The sequence below is a fragment of the Fusarium pseudograminearum genome, chromosome 4 (assembly GCF_000303195.2).
Source record: "Fusarium pseudograminearum CS3096 chromosome 4, whole genome shotgun sequence".
Lineage (NCBI taxonomy): Eukaryota > Fungi > Ascomycota > Sordariomycetes > Hypocreales > Nectriaceae > Fusarium > Fusarium pseudograminearum.
The window spans coordinates 3780221-3796831 of record NC_031954.1 but is presented as its reverse complement, the minus strand read 5'-3'; the positions used below and the strand labels follow the sequence as shown (position 1 = coordinate 3796831).

The following is a 16611-nucleotide window of genomic DNA, read 5'->3' as shown; positions in this document are numbered from 1 at the left end:
CGGATTAAGCTTGGTTCGGCAAATCATAAGCTCTGGACTAGACACGCTTTGAACTAGCTGAACCGTCAAGTGCAACGCTACCAAGGGATGTTCTGAACTTACAGCTCCAACAACACCCACATCTCCTCCACACGTGCTTGTCAAGATGGTTGTCTTGCATGGATTGACCATTCACCGACGCCAAAAACCCTGTGCTTATGTAGCAGCTGGCCTGCAAGTGCTGCGATCGACGATGTGATTTCTCAATTTGGTACTTCCAGTCCGATAAACAACACCAAGAGCTAGTAAACAAGTGCATGTTGGAACTGCGCCTACTGCTAGAACGAACATGTTCCTGGGGATCCTAGACGTCATCCTAGCAGGTTTCCCAGATAGGCTTATCGAGTCGGGGATCGTTGTGAAGCTGTCTATCCATAAAGCCTGCTGATTCCCAGGTGTTGTTGTGAAGTTTCTGTCCCTTGTCCAGCCTTTGAGTCAATTGCTGCTGCGATTCCTTGATTCTTGCCAAGCCTTGTTGGTGTCTTTTCGGTTTCCCTCACTTCAATTGATTGACTTGCCCTGCCCACGATGCGTTTCTCAACTCCTCTCGTTGCTGGTCTTGTGGTTGTGAGCCCTGCCGCGGCCGCACCCAAGTATGGTGACAAGGAATTGTTCAAGACTGTGAAGCCCATCAAGCAGATTGAGCTCGGCCCTCGACCTTACTACCTCGTCAATGACATGGACGAAGGGTCTCTGAAGAAGAAGCTCCAGTCATGCTCCGAGAAGCCTCAGAAGTCTTCTGAGTGGTCAATTGCTCACCGTGGTGGTGCCACTCTCCAGATCCCCGAACACTCTCTCGAGTCCAACCTGGCTGGTGCTCGTATGGGTGCTGGAATCCTTGAGTGCGATGTTGCTTTCACCAAGGACCGCGAGTTGGTCTGCCGACACTCTCAGTGCGATCTTCACTACACGACCAACATCGTCACGATTCCCGAGCTCAACAAGAAGTGCACCCAGCCCTTCAAGCCTGCCAAGGATGGTAAGCCTGCGTCAGCAAAGTGCTGCACCAGCGACATCACCTTGAAGGAGTACAAGACTCTGTGCGCCAAGATGGAGGGCTTCAATGCCACTGCTACCAACGCGGCCGACTTCCTCGAGGGCACGCCCGGCTGGCGAACTGATTTGTACTCTACTTGCGGCACTGTCCTGAGCCACAAGGAGCACCTCCAGCTTGTCAAGCGACTCGGCTTGAAGCACACTCCTGAGCTCAAGACGCCCGAGGTTAAGATGCCATTCCAAGGCGATTATACCCAGAAAAAGTACGCGCAGCAGCTCATCGACGAGCACAAGGAGGCTGGAGTCAAGCCAAGCGACGTGTACCTCCAGAGCTTCCTGTACGATGATCTTCTGTACTGGCTCGAGGCCGAGCCTGAGTTTGCTCGCCAGGCCATGTACCTCGACGAGACGGGCGACACACCCGAGACTTTCAAGACGGCCGTGGCCAACCTCACTCGCTACGCCCAAGACGGAGTGCGCTACATTGCACCTCCTCTGCCTTATCTCGTCCAGCCTGGAAAGGACGGTAAGATTGTGCCCAGCGCGTATGCAAAGAAGGCCAAGGAGCTGGGGCTCAAGATTGTCACCTGGAGTCTGGAGCGATCTCCTCCTCTGAAGAACGCCGCTACCAACGGTGACTACTACTACTCAACCATTGCCAAGATCGTGAACAACGACGGTGATGTTTTCAAGTTGCTGGACGTTTTCCGTGAAATTGGTGTTGTTGGAGTTTTCTCGGATTGGAGCGCAACAGTTACTTATTACGCCAACTGCTTTGGCATCAAGCTGTAGAGTTGAAGTAGAAAGAAGAAAGTTAGATTTTATATAAAAGCGTTGAGATTGAGTTTTAACAGCCTCTGTGACAGGTTGACGTTGTAACGTTGTGGATTTGAGTTGAACGTTTAACGGTATGATATATTGCCACGTTCAAAATGAAACGGTCACATACACAAGTCCCGGAAAAGTAACGCAGGGCTTTTTAGTTTATTTGTTCTTATTAACGTAGATTCTTATAGGAAAAAATAGTGAATGTTATGAATGGACTACTGGTTGATGGAGCAATTCTCAACCACAATGAAGTACTTAATAATTCTCGCAACAACAACCTCAATTGCAGCCGTATAGCAATTGTGAGTTCATCGCATTCAGTAGTACAAATTTTCAACGCCGTGACCGTTACTTTTAGGTCTTGTCATTATTTATAGATATATTACCCTATACTATTGGAAGGCTATTCGGCTACCTTTGCTTTGACAACTTTCACCGTATGCAGTAGTGGCTACACAATCGAATGGGACATCGAACTCGTCATCTACTCCATCAACCTCAGAAGCTAGAACTGCAGATCCGGAAATACGGGAGTAGCTTCCCTATGAAACTTGCTGGTGGAAATTGGTGCATGTTTCGCGGAGTAGTTGTCTCGGGGAAGAATGACTTTATCGAGGTTAGCCAAAACAATCTTGTAGCGGAGCCGAAATGAAAATAGTGTCTATTATGCATGAAGAGCAAGTCTTGCTATTACTTGACTCAGAGAAAGAGAGGGAATTAAGGATAGAAAACGAAAAAAAAAGGGAGCACGCTCCATCTTTGATATTAAAAATATATATTAATTATTCAATTCCCGTCCGTGTATTTTTCGCTAAATTAAAAATGATCTACCAATCGCATCAAAGATTCATGACTCGACAACTCCATATCTAGGTTCGAAGTTCAGCTGAGCCAATCGCATTTGTCTGGACTAGGGCAGGATAGATTTACATTGCATTACGGGAGACTCTAGTTGAAACAACGACAGTTGGAAACTTGAATAAGCTGCTGCGAACTGAGCATCAAGTGTCCCCGCCAGAAGGTTCTTCAGCCCTGCGCTACTGGTTTTAGTCTGTCGGCTGTTGGAAGGCAGTTGTCGAACGATAGTCAACTTGGCTTGTCGTCCGGTGTTATGAATGTCGTTAGTCTGTTGTGAAACCACTCAACTTTGAGTCTGGCTGTCTATTGCCTCGACCACTCTAGTACTATATACTGAACCTTGTTGATAAATCTTTGCTGTGTTCTATAGGGGCAACATGTAACTTCTTCCCTTCACTTCTCCCCTCAACTACACTCCGGCAGGCACATCAAAAATAGTTCATGCCCTACCTTAGTTTGTTTCCCAAGTCTACTTCCGGGTAGACCATCCGTACCATGGATCGTTCTCCAGTGGATCTAATCGTCTCCTTGATCCGGCCTAGGCGCCTGTTTATTCTGTTTTAAACACTTGAGTTTACATTCCGGAATTCAGTGCCGCGAGCCTTCTCCAGCACCGTCTCAGATCGTCAGGTGGCCCGAGTCTGCAAATCTCTGGGTCGGTTTGGTGGAGCGAACATAAACGGTTTGGCCGAATGGAGGCCGTTGTTTCGAAAGGAACTGGTCGGGGCGTTATATGGGTTGTGCTGGTTTGAGCTTTCATGTTTAAAGAAGCCTAAATGTCGCATCTTACGCCTTCACTTTCCACCCTTTCTTGGTCATTGACTGACTTGGCTTATATCTCTCTGTTTCTTTTCTATTATTCTATTCTGTTATTATTTTCTCTTTAGCGTATTGTTTGCGCCTGGTTGATACTTGTTGTGATACCATTTACTGTTTATTTTTTATACAATCCGATCTGAGATCGAGGCATGCTGTGAACCTGTAACATTCTATCTACTTTCTTCTTGACAACCTCCTTTCTCGACACTCATTCACCAATCAGAGCGGGCTAGACCAACGACATATACTTGCGTATAAACTCTCTTTTATTCTTTTCGTGAACGCACCATCAGGGATTTGAGCCTTCTTCGACCTTACAACAAGATACCCCTGACTGCCTCGCTGGCCATCGAAGCCGTCATGCCCGTTATTAACGGCGTCCCGGTCGCTATCCCACCTCCCGAGGGCTATGTGGTCAACTTTAAACACCCCCAGAGACGCCATGAGACGGAAGCCTATGTGGCTTCAAGTGTGGGCATGGGCCTTGCTTTCTTTTTCGTTCTCCAATATCTATATGTAAAAGTATGGATCTTACGCAAGCTAGAGTTGGAGACAGGTAAGGATTTCATCTACTCTTATGAGTTGTATCGTGTGCTGAGACGAAGCAGCATGTCTTATAATAGGATGGATTTTTTCCATTGGTGTGCAAGTTGTCGCACTTCGTAAGTTGTCACCAGCTGTTCGACTTGCAACTTAGACTGACCAGGAGTAGAGGGATTTTTCCTTGGTATAACAGGCGTGCATACATGGGAGATCCCACTCGCCAAGTTCAACACAGGAAACCAGGTAAAGAATACACACTCACCCTTCTTTGACTTTGCTGACATAAAATACTTAAGCTTTCCTTCGTCATTCCGATCCTGTATGCAGTATGTACCGCCTTCTCCAAGATGGCGCTGGCGCTGTTTTACCGCAAGCTTTCACCTGAGCGATGGTGGCGGTGGAGTGTATGCGGAGTTCTCTTCCTCGTTGCAGGCTATAACCTGGCCATCATGCTCGTTATCCTTTTTGGTTGCGCCCCGTTTGCGAAGAGCTGGGACCACACGATGCTTGAGGGGACATGTGTGAACAGACCGGCGGTGTATATCTGTACCGCAGGTCTTGGGATCTTGTCAGACCTTATCCTCCTGATAATGCCGTTGCCAATGGTTCTGCGCTCGCGGATACCTCGGCGGCAAAAGGCTGGCCTCGTTGTACTGTTTGCCATCGGTTCTGCGTAAGTGATGCGGGGACAAGCATGATCGAATATGTGCTGACAACTTGTCATAGAACACTTGTGACTTCAGTAATACGACTAGTACTCCTGGTTCCGATTTTTGGCGCTCTCGACGTCAGTTGGATCATTTCCGGCGCGATAGTCTGGGTGTAAGTAGAGTCTGGTTTTTGGAAGAACAATGGCTGACCCTTTAACAGTTTTATCGAAGCGAACCTTCTGATTATCTGCGCATCACTGACGACTCTCCGTTGCTTCTTTTATCGCGTCGCACCAACAATTATTGGCGTGCGAGTATCATCCAACGGCATCGAGAGCAGCAAAGGGACGAGAAAGCATCCTTTCCAAACAATAGAAACTTTCGGGGGAAAATCTAAATCGAGGAGAGGGCAACCCGATAGCCCGACTGTAGATCCCGGATTTGATCTCAAAACCATTGCCAGGGCGCAACCGGTGAGGACAGAAGTCACAGTCTTTACGCCTGATGAGGAGAGAGACGAAACGATCAAGCAACTGCGGAGAGAAAAGTCGATTAAGAAATTTGGCTGCGCGGCAGTGGAAACGCAAACATGGAATACGTGCAAGGATGGCAGTGATGATGAGGAGCTGGCGATTGTGCAGACGACGACTGTTACGGTCGTATACGGACCCCGGGAAAGTTACATGCCGCCCAATAAGGTTGAGGACATGGCTTGATGGGAGGGCAAGGGTGATTTAGAATAGACGACAACTTTGTCGATTAACGATAATGAATGATTTTTTTGTTGCTATTTGTGTTGAATGTCAAACCCCACACATGTAGCATGGTTGATGAATGAAGATGATGGTGGGCCAATGACTTGCGCGTCAACTTGGCGGTTTGAAACGGAACAGCCAAGACGGAAACATGTCTGGACGTCAGGGTCTCTAGGCCGTTAGGCCAAGCGAAGGTGACTGCCTTGCCAAGAGTGGTTTGCGTAATGGTTTTCTGAGACTGTTTGTCAAGACATGATGAATTCGGTTGACATGGACAATGAATGCGTGAGTGAATGAGATTGTCTTGAGATGCCGGGTTTCAGTTGCCGAGCCAAGGTCTAGTATAGTTATTTCTGGGCATAGCATCAGCCAAGCATAAACATGGTAGTGCAGATCAGAGAAATACTTGTGATGATCAGTGATCGGTAGTGATTCGGATGGGGCCGAGAAAACGACGAGATTGCATTACCTAGTCAAGGTTGGACTAGCCTAGACTAGACTGGATTAAATTCTCTAGACTGTTGAAGAGTCGTCGCGTCATGTCATGGAGATATTTTCATGTTTAGTGGGCTGTTGTCTGTGTTGAAATAGTGAACAGTGGTGATGACTTGTAAGTGTCTGCCCAGAACTAGAAGCGCTTTGAGGACAAGAAGGAATGCTTGGTGTTCGTATTCGGCATGTTTCGTGTGGCTGTGTAGAGAGAGTGGTTGCAGCCACAACATGACATCACCCATAAGTAATTCATCCCTCCAAACATCAGATGTTTTGGGCCTCGACCACGTCATTCGTGCAACGCCCTCTAGACGCCCTCGAGCACTGAAAGCAGGAAATCGGCAGCCACTCAAGGTCGTCGTCAGCGCAGATCTCGAGACATGAACCCTCTCTAATTGGCCTGGACCTCTGGGTTATGCCTCGCTTGGGGAAAGCTTCGCGCTTGGCTTGGGTCTTGGGTTGATTGACTGCCGGATAACTGACGTAGTCCCCATTAACTGGCCTCGATTATTCTCCGTAGTAGCTCCAGCTAGCAGGCCAAGGGAGGGTACAGCGGTTCCCTGATGGGCTGAGCCACATGACTGACGCTGTCCCGTCATTGTTCTCTTTGCAGAGAGACGAAAGACAAGACAAGAGACAAAAAGTCACTGTCATCATCTTTTCCGACGCTGCCGTGAATTATTAAAATTTTATATCTACTTATATCTTCCCCCCCCCTGCTGGACCCTTTTCCTCTCTCTTTCTGTTCAACGACCCATAGCTCTTTGGCCTCCATCGCCTCTACCTTGACAAACCTTATACCCAACACCCACTACTACACACAACAATAATACCATCATCATGTCGATGGGAATCATCACCATTGTCCATGCCGTTCTGGCAGTCTTTCTCATTATTGAGCTAGGCCTCACAGCTTACAGTAAGTCGTCCTGACACTTTCTACTCTACATGGGTATATACTAACAAATCTTTAGTGGTTGACTTCACCGATGGCTGGTGGACCAACTCGCCTGCCTCCTTCGCCTTCTTGCTCTTCTGTGCCGTCTGGTCCATCCTCATGCTCCTCTATCTCGCCTTGACGCCTCTCTTTGCTCCTCGTATCTACCACAACATGGTCGCTCTCGGCATCCTCGCCCTTACCTCACTCTTCTGGTTTGCCGGAGCTACCGCTGTCGCTGCTCACATCGGTGTTCCTCACTGCCATGGAAACACCCGATGCCAAGCCACCCAGGCTGCCGTTGCATTCGGTTACTTCATCTGGGCCATCTTTACTGGCTTGACCATCATGGAGGCTCTTGCTTTCATGCGAGGCCGTGGCCACACTGCTCACGCTGATACCAAGCCCGGCCACACCTACGGTGCTTAAATCAGATAATAATTCATTGGAGACGTAATGAAAATGATGTCGACCTGAGGAGGAAAAGGAATGACGGCGGAGTTTTTTGTTTATTGGTTGGCTTTTCCTTTTTACCGTCATGTCATGTCACGTCATGGAAACGGCTGCAAGATACCCTTCTGTCAGAAGTGCCCGTTACAGGTCTACCCTTTTTGTATTATACCACGCTGTATTAATGTTATATTGGTTCAAACGACAATGCGACTGTGACCCTACAATCCTTGCTGTATGATTCATTCTTATTACCGGTTGCGATTACTTTCCATTGCCGAGAGCAACTCAACACCATCAAGATTGTTTCAGCCAATTGAAGTGCCTGCAACCTTAAAATCGGTGCATGTCGTGGCTTAAAGTCTTACCACCAATATGCTCCGTAATGGTTGCAGACCGCGATGGAAAAGTAAGCCACCATTTCTTGACTTCGCGTCATTCTTTTCCAAAGCCGGGTGCGTCATTGTAGAAATGTACATAGTACTCAGGCATTTGGAGCCATCTTTTGGTTATCAGTACATCACGGTCCTGTTCCGCATTCAACATTGCATTCGAGCGCTCCATCTGTCATCTGATAAATAAACACCAAAAGGGCCTTGTCAACGCGGGGGATATGGAGTCAATCAACATTGAACCCTGGACGATCCGTTTGTCGGCCCCATTACAAACATGAATTAATGATTTAATCAAGAGCTGACTGCCATATTTGGTTGGCTTATCTTCTTATCAAGCTGCCTAACGGAAGTAGTCAAAATAGAAAAAGCAACGAAAGAATGATCAACCTGTCACCAAATCCCCCGTTCAAGCGATGTGACTTTCCTCTTATAAGTGTCTACTAAGGTAGGTCAATTAAACCCAATAGAGCAGCCCGCAGCTTAGCAGCACATGGATCGAACTGGACGAGTGAGCTTACAGCGTGGGTTTATCTCTATCAGCCATATGGTTCGTTGTGCTGGGGTTAACTGGCATGGATGCTTATCAGTTGCACAGACCTACCCGGATGCCAAGGAGGCCATGGGATAGGATGAATGGACACGGAATAGCAAGCCGTTATGAGAGTTGTAAATGCTTTTTTTTATTAAATGATATGTCACAGATGCATGAATTGTTTTATCTAGTGGCGTTTACTCGAATTGTTTACATGTTGTTATAGTAAATCTAGTCCCTTAATCACCAATGCTCTCTTGTCACATCACAGCTTATACCATTGAACTACCATCAACCTCTCGTCACTCTGGCTCCGGATACCAGGTACCGAGACGAGTAAAGCCCCCCATCAAAACTGCCTTTACGCTAGGAAAGCCTGAGCACATCAGCCCTAGCTAAACTCCAAGACCTGCGGGCGTTATCAGTCAATCCGCAGCGTTATACCGCGGCTCTGCGGCCGTCCCCTGTAAGAGAAGGGACGTGAGTCTCGCCTCGACGGGATTAATGCTGCTTTCGTGCTCTTCAACTTACGTCTTTTCCGGGGAGCGTACCGGTAGTCTGATTACTACTGCTTAGTTTACGCCTCCCTGTCAGTCTTGTCATCTGGCAGCTCTTATATATCATTTCAACTGCCCTGCTTGCCACGCGGCAGCTTCCTGCAAGTCTACACACCATCGAGTGCAGTAGTGAATCTCCTTTATTATATATTAGCTCTCTCAACGCCGCTCGAATCACCTTAGGAATATTGGATCATTGTCTTTTATCTATCCTGGTTGTTACTACACAGCTACTTGCTTACAAGTAACAAACATACCTGTCCATAAACCATGTCAGCACGAAGCGCATATGCGCGCAAGAAAACAACACAAGCAAAGATCAAAGACCCAGCCAAGCATGGAAGAGCTCAATCGGTAGCCGCTACATCTTCAAGTGGTGAAAGCATATACGTCGACACCTCATACCCACCGAGCAGCCCATTCACATCGTCACCTCGATATCCTCCACCAATGCCACAATATGCCACCATGCCAATGGGAAATAGGGGTGAATTCCAGGGAAGAGGAAACCCAATGACGGCACCTGATTGGAATAGGGATGCGTATCTGAGCCATCAACTTACTTCGCCAACAGAGGATTGGGTCCACGGTAGATCAAGGAGAGCTACCATGCCAGAAGAATACAGCACCATTGAGAAGAGTGGACTGCGATCAATAATTGACAAGCGAAGCGACGATGTGAGGAAGACTATTGCAAAGACTTTTACTTTTCGCAAGAAAGAAAAGGAGGAGGAACCATTAGAAGACGATGATGATTCCAGTCGACCAAGCGTTGATACTTTACAACCCAGAATCATTCCTGATCCTACTGAGAGTCGTGGTTGGGATATACAATCTACAGCACCAACAGAATCATCACGTTTACCATCGGTATCTTCATCGATACCGTCTCAGTATCTTCTTTCACCGTCACCAAGATCCCAAATCTCATGCAACATACCCCTCGCTGGTCCACCACCAACTACCAAGTTACCGCCGATACCTCAGGCGCCTCCTGTGTCTGCACCCCAAATGAGGCGTTGGTGTGGAGGAGGAAAACCCATTACCAAGTGGAACAAAATGCGAAAAGACCCCGAGCTATGGGATCCCAATGGAGATGTTTTGATCTATCTCGGACGCAATGGCCAAAGCTTACCCACGATGCGCATATCTTCTTATATCATCGAGGCGACCAACAGCCGGTATCTGATTTACCTTCTGAACCAAGGTTCACTCGAAGGACAGGCGAACCCACCGCCTTCACCTCGAGCTGAATCTTATGAGGCAAAGCTTGGGCAAGACCTTCAAGCAGGTCTACTAACACCCCCTACATCGGGACGTACCAGCTTAGGGGATGTGGGAGGACAAGTACTGTACAAGATGCATTTTCCACCTCCGCAAAACGCCAAGAGTATCGACCAGCTGCGTCACCAGATTACTACGCGCAACTTTTTTGCATTACTTCTGAATGCTTCACTTGTAGGTCTATCCTTGCACGAAGCTTTATCCGACCTTCATGTCCGACTTGACAGCTACATGCCCCCAAACAACGACAATGTCAGCCAGATAGTACGCTATATATACAACCGCGATCTGGACGATGTTCGAAATAGCCCTTTGATGGCAGTATCGCTGCTCATGTGGGCTGAAGAGCCTGATGTTAGGTGGGAAGAAGGTTGGAGAGAGTGCTTCACGCATTGCGTGGGCATGTACGATGTTGTGCAGAAGAGCAAGGACTTTAAAAAGATCTCCCCAAGCACGAGGAAATTGATGGACAGGGCCAACAAGGAGATGCAAGACCGCGTGCAGGCTGCTGAGGATCGTCTTGCTAGCTTCAGGTTTCAGGACATATACATGTTCACCCCGGAAACTGTCTCAGAGATGAAGGCGATTGGTAGATTGAAGGAAATGTTTCTGCAGCATTTCGAGGGCGAGTACGGATCTTGGCCTCCCGTGTCATCAGCGCAACAAGACAATCAATCAGCTGATACCGCTGAACACGAGAGATGGCTAAGTCGGACACTAGCGATGAAGCTACAAAAAGACTTTGGTGCGCTGTATGACTGCCTGGTGGACCGAGACATTGTCTGGGGCACGTTGGAACTCCGATCAAGGAGTACGTTGACGCTGGCGTCCAAAACAACTAACAGAGCCCTCACATCGGACACGGACCACTTGCCGATAGCAGATATGCTCATCGAGTTTGACAAGAAATATTGTTTCCCGCACATTCCTCACCCATATCCTTTATTGCCTGGGTCGATAGACTCATCTCGAAGAAACTTCTCCAAGAAGCGAACCGACTACATATATGCGCTGGAGAAGAGGATACGACTCGCCTACGCTGAAAGCTACAACAAAAATGAGATGGATAACGGATTCGTTACCAACAGCCTCGTTCAGGCATTCGAGTGCTTTGAAAAGGCCGATGATATCGGGAACATGAGTCCAGCGACAGCACGACGCAGTCGTTGGATAATTATATATGGCATCCTCCAGTCACTGGCTTCTGTATCTGTAGATGATGAGAGGGTGCAGTACAGTGACAAAGTCGAATATCACTTGAGTCCAAGGCTCGAAGGAGTGAAGATACCACCATGGAAAAGGGGGCCGAACGAAAACATTGGAGAAGGAGCACATGAAACGTCTTATTGCTGGACAGAAGAGACCGACAGAAAAGAAGAGGATGATGAATATGTTGATGATGACGAGGTTGCTTTGGATCTCATTAACGACCTTGACCTGCCGATACAGATGAACACGGAACAAGCGGTCGGAGGCCGGAGCACGGAGACGAGTGGATCCATCAGCACGGACACAGACACGGACTTGAGCAGAGGTTTTCGTCCAGGGTTCAAAGAGAAGAGGACTCGGAGAGACCGACAGAACGAGAGTCCAGTAGTGACGGATTACCTGTATACTTAGTTCATTGCTAAGGTTAGACGAAGAGTGAAACTTGCTAAATACCATTACAGATATGGACGATAGATGGTACCTGTTGATCTCTGTCTTTAACTTGGACCCCAGCCACCGCGTTAACGCTGTCTGTGGATATCCCCCGTAAACAGGGCTCCATTGATGTGCTGCTGCGATGCGGATCTGCCGAAATAGGAAGATTTATAGGCGAATACCACTGTATTATTCAGGTCTGAAACATGTATTCTAGCCGCCTTTATGCAAGTTTGGGATCATGTTCCTGAGTGCAGATGGATCTTGCCTGTGCATGCATCTGCAAGACTTTTACCAGCCACCGACGAATGCTGTAGATACCTACTTTAGTACGTCTATTTAGCCAGGGGTTGTCATGCCCAAGGGTCTAGTCAACGACTTTAGTGAATCATTTAGCGGGGTCGTCTCGTTTTAGATGCAATTATTGTCGTCTTTCACTCTCCCAGCCAACTTGTTTTGTGAGTGTTTTTACCTCTTTTGGTTTTGGAGGTCTCTGGTTCTGCTGACCAACCTCTTGAATTCTTGTGACGTTGCAACAAACGGTCTAGAATTATCGTCTTGGCCTTATAATGGGCTTCCTGGCTAAATAGAGAATCAAAAGGTGCCTTGATCTGGGATTCAATTGCCTCGATTGATGTTAGTTGTCTGACATGTTGATGATTTGTAGAGTGCTTGCATCGCTAGTGCAGGTCGACGTCATGTTGCCAATTTCGGCATCACCGTCAAGACATGGAACTCTGTAGATATAATCTGGGGAGATGATATATTCAATTTACACTGACGAGTATGACGATAAATGCATAACCTATCATCTCCAGTTTCAACCTCGATACATCACGGTATGAACATGCATAAACCCAACAAGATGAGCCCAAGGCCCCAAAAAGCAGACCTACCTTAGCACCTAGAGACCTAAGCAGAGCCCAACCAACCACTAGCTTAACACGCTGAAGCTACAGGGGTGTACAGGCCATTCTCGCAGGGGTCCCCGTGGTCCTGCGCCATCTATTTCCAAAGCACCAACCACCTCATTCGAATCGAATGCATTGCATCTTGCAGTAGTTCAAGACTTGTTCAAATCATGTCCAAACCAAGGAAATCTTGACACCAAGTTTCGAATAGCTTGATCCAAACTTTGCTACAAAACCAGGCCTTTCTTCCCACACACCCTCAGCTTCTTTCCTCCCTCTCACTGCTTGATCCCTTCTTTTTTCCTCATCATCATCACTCATTTTAGTCACTGACTATAACAGCGTCACTTATATATATACAAAGTCACTGCGCGCACGTTATTCATCGACTTTCTTATACGGTATCGCTTTGGCCGGCGCAACATCAACCGTTACATTTTAGACATCGACTTTTGTGCGACACACAACATTACATCGAGCTGCAAAGCCACCAACCGCCAAGATGCTCTTCGCAATGTTCTTTGTCTTCTTCCGGGTCCTTCAGATCATCACTCTGGTTAGTAAACCACCACTTTATTTTTATAACCACCTAAATTAACTCCCTCAATTAGATCCCGTGTATGGGCATGCTCGCCTGGTTCGTTGATGGATTCGTCAAGCAAAACGCTCTGACACCCGATTCCATCCTCATCCTCTTCATCGTCTCGGTTCTCGCTCTCGCCTGGGCAATCTTCACCCTCTTCAGCTACCACCGCTCCTCGACAAACGCCCACTTTGTCGCATTTGTCGATGCCCTCTTCTTCGGCGCCTTTATCGCTGCCGTCTACTACCTCCGCTACGTCCAAAACACCGACTGCGTCAGCATCCGCCGTTCAGATGACTGGGACGTCTCTGCTGGCAACGTTCGTGTCATCGGACCCAGCTACGACCTCGTCAACAACAAGCCCTGCTCCATGCTCAAGGCCTGCTGGGCCTTTGGCATCATGAACATCATCTTCTTTGCCATCACCTCAGTCGTCGCTTTCTTGCACGGTGGACATATGAGCGCCTACGACCGCACCCACTCTTCTCGCCGATCCTACCACTCCAGCCGTCACAGCCACCGAAGCCACTCCCGCTCTGGCTCTCGTCACAGCAGCCGTAGCCGTCCTCACTCTCGCCGTGTCTACGTCTAAGCTGAAGCACGGCTGCTGCGCTTGACTTGACTTGACTGCCAGCAAGCACGGACCAGACCAACAACACACACCCGTGGATACCGCCTTTTCAGGCGTTATCCAGCTCTCCACTTACATACATGCCTGAATACTACAATACCCCAGCCCAATCACCGCCAGATGGTAGTTCGCAAGCTCTACGGTTTGTCGCTTGTTTCCGGATGGATGCCCGAACACAACGCATCACGACTCGCGCCAGGGACCCTAGTCCTTATCACCACGTCAGGAACACAAGCTGCCAAGAGATCTTTACGAACGCCGCAAGGAAAGGCGGCTTAATGCATTATGAAATCTCCTAGAACATGTTTTCCATTTTATGCAAGAATCTATACGGACTCATGACCAACATGATACAATGTTGATGATGTATCTTTGTCTTTCGAGGATGAAAGAAGATGAAAGTGAAGGATCATTTGAGCTAGATAATGATGGTGCCGCAGCTCATGCCCTGGAGGCCGCTCCGGTTGATGATTCTATTGTATATACTACTATGACTACACTTTTACACGAGTCGATGAAAAAAATAAAAAGAATCATGATTGTTATCAAGAAATGCAACCCCATTCAATATTCGCCCATTTTTGTCTATATCCCAACGCCTTATGATGCTATAAATGGTATCACTTTCGATCTGTACTCAATGTCGGCCTGATTCGCCGACTTCATATCCTCTCGCAACGCCGCTTCTGCCCTCTTCAACCAGTGTGCTGGCCTCGTTATCAAAATCGGTACCCAAGCCTTGCCATGTTCGACCGGAGCGAAGGAACTCGGCTCCTGGACTGGCCACGCCGTTGATGCTTGCCAATTCGCCAACACTGCGCTTGATAAGAGAGTCGTTCTGCTGTGTCGAACTGGGTTGACCATCGCTGTTCGCCTCGGCCTCGGCTGTTGTAGAAGGATTCTTGCGGACAGGCAGTCGCATTGGGCGACTTGACGAGATCAACCTTCCAGTGCGCATGTCAAACTCAGGGGGCGCAGACTCTTCTCCTTCGACGCCACCAACGACGTCGTCGAATTCCACCTCTTCCTCTGCAACGGCATCCTCGGGTTCCTTGGTCGCATCCTCTGGCTTGTCGTTAAGTCCAAGTTTCTCGATACCTCCCCACCACTCTCCACCCCAGACACGTTCCTCCTCGCTCATCAGCGCAACCTCGAGCTCGAAGGGTGTAATGACCGGTCTCCAGTATCCAGCGTCGTCTTCGATTAGGCCACTCTCCCAGCACCCCACGACGACCCAGCCCTCAATTTCGGCAAAGTTTGCCAGCTTAGCTGGGTTTAGTTTGCCCACGACAATAGTGTAACTCTTCTTGTCTGCCCGCGCAATCCTCTCACGGAGAGTGTTGATGGAACTCAAATAATTGGCAACCGATAGTGTGTTGACCAGAATACCAATGACACCTGCGGAAGCGAGGGCCAGCACTTTAGCGAACCGTCGACGAAGAAGACCAGCTGTGCGCATTGTGGGGTTTTCAAGAGCCGGAGAGGGCGTAGAAAGGACGTGTAACGAAGCAAAGCGAGTGTAAAGAGCGAGTAGAAGTGCCGAGGGCGGGTCGGAAATGTGAATGATCGAGTAAGCCTTCCAGTGTTCGTCATCATGAGTCTCGTCCGAAAGGATCTTGCGGTTGGGTATCAAAGCGGCAGGGTCGCGAGTCACTTCGGTAGAGACAGCGTCGTTGTAACCTTGTTCCTTCAGTAGAGATACTACCTTGTCGACGTGGTTCTGGTATGTCAGATCGGCCATGATGACCAACTTGACAGTCGTGTCGCTAAACTCTTTCTTGATTTCGTTGATCGTCACCTCGTAATCCAGATCGTGGGTGGTGTAGACGTATATCGCAGGAAGATGACTTGTAGGGCTAAGACAGGTTCGACCGTAGTGGACTACAACATCTGCCGAGACGTGCTCGGCAGCAATTTCGTCGACACAGCATGCGCTGTAGCTGCTATCGGCGAGGACGTAGATCCTCCTCTCCGGTTTGGCGTCCTCTTGATCATGGGTGCTGATCTCCTTTGACAGTGCTTCTACTACGCGAGGCGCATCGACAAGCATAAAGTCTGGGAACTGTAAACCGATTCGCTTCCATCCTCCGGCGCGGATCTCATCGGCGGTGCGAACGATCTCGTATGTTGTGCGGAGGGCATCGTCGGAGAGGGTCGAGGTGGGGATTGAGTCTGCGGCAGGGACCTCGAGAATGTGATCGTCCGGCGTCGATAGCACGGGAGCAGACGAGAGTTCGGATGCCATAGCGATGGCGACAACAGGGAGATGAAGATTTTCTTTTTAGAAAGTTGGGAGAATAATGAATATTTTGGTGGGGGTTTGGAGGTTTGATGGAGGGGAGAGGGTGTCAATGCGGGGTGATGGTGCGAATTTGCATCAAGTGCGTCAACCTATTAGACAAGAGACCGTGTAAGGCCACTGATGGCGTTCTTGTTACTCTAAATAATCTACGAAGTTAATGTTTCTATATTGAAAGTGGTAATAAGTTCTAGTTACACATGGATGGGGTTTAATTATATCAGAAACCACATGTTATGATTTCTAAAGGTCCAACTACTAAGGTAACTTTCCAACTTCTGACTCAAACCAATCAGGCAGCCATAATTAGTTATCATTTACAGCCATCAACCCAAACGTGATGTGCAAATTGATTAATACCTCGGAGTATACGAAATGCCTATTCGGTCGATATCAGTAACCGGCAAG

General features: G+C 48.3%; 6 protein-coding genes across 6 annotated transcripts, besides 1 other annotated feature; 5 read left to right on the top strand and 1 right to left on the bottom strand.

The window, feature by feature from the left end:
* Positions 1-567: 567 nt before the first annotated feature.
* On the top strand, positions 568-1827 carry FPSE_09453 (uncharacterized protein; the record flags this gene model as incomplete). The annotated part of the gene is made up of 1 exon (XM_009262570.1): positions 568-1827. The coding sequence occupies one exon, from the start codon at positions 568-570 to the stop codon at positions 1825-1827; it is 1260 nt and encodes a 419-aa protein (XP_009260845.1).
* Positions 1828-2625: 798 nt separating this feature from the next.
* Positions 2626-2650: a repeat region.
* A 1250-nt stretch (positions 2651-3900) lies between these two features.
* On the top strand, positions 3901-5449 carry FPSE_09452 (uncharacterized protein; the record flags this gene model as incomplete). The annotated part of the gene is made up of 6 exons (XM_009262569.1): positions 3901-4096; positions 4149-4202; positions 4253-4326; positions 4380-4756; positions 4810-4905; positions 4954-5449. The coding sequence occupies 6 exons, from the start codon at positions 3901-3903 to the stop codon at positions 5447-5449; spliced, it is 1293 nt and encodes a 430-aa protein (XP_009260844.1).
* Positions 5450-6820: 1371 nt separating this feature from the next.
* Positions 6821-7346, top strand: FPSE_09451 (uncharacterized protein; the record flags this gene model as incomplete). Its single annotated transcript, XM_009262568.1, has 2 exons — positions 6821-6899; positions 6955-7346. 2 exons carry the CDS (start codon positions 6821-6823, stop codon positions 7344-7346), a joined length of 471 nt encoding a protein of 156 aa, XP_009260843.1.
* Positions 7347-9121: 1775 nt separating this feature from the next.
* Positions 9122-11755, top strand: FPSE_09450 (uncharacterized protein; the record flags this gene model as incomplete). The annotated part of the gene is made up of 1 exon (XM_009262567.1): positions 9122-11755. The coding sequence occupies one exon, from the start codon at positions 9122-9124 to the stop codon at positions 11753-11755; it is 2634 nt and encodes an 877-aa protein (XP_009260842.1).
* Positions 11756-13192: 1437 nt separating this feature from the next.
* On the top strand, positions 13193-13865 carry FPSE_09449 (uncharacterized protein; the record flags this gene model as incomplete). The annotated part of the gene is made up of 2 exons (XM_009262566.1): positions 13193-13246; positions 13302-13865. 2 exons carry the CDS (start codon positions 13193-13195, stop codon positions 13863-13865), a joined length of 618 nt encoding a protein of 205 aa, XP_009260841.1.
* Positions 13866-14541: 676 nt separating this feature from the next.
* Positions 14542-16149, bottom strand: FPSE_09448 (uncharacterized protein; the record flags this gene model as incomplete). Its single annotated transcript, XM_009262565.1, has 1 exon — positions 14542-16149. One exon carries the CDS (start codon positions 16147-16149, stop codon positions 14542-14544), a length of 1608 nt encoding a protein of 535 aa, XP_009260840.1.
* Positions 16150-16611: the final 462 nt, after the last annotated feature.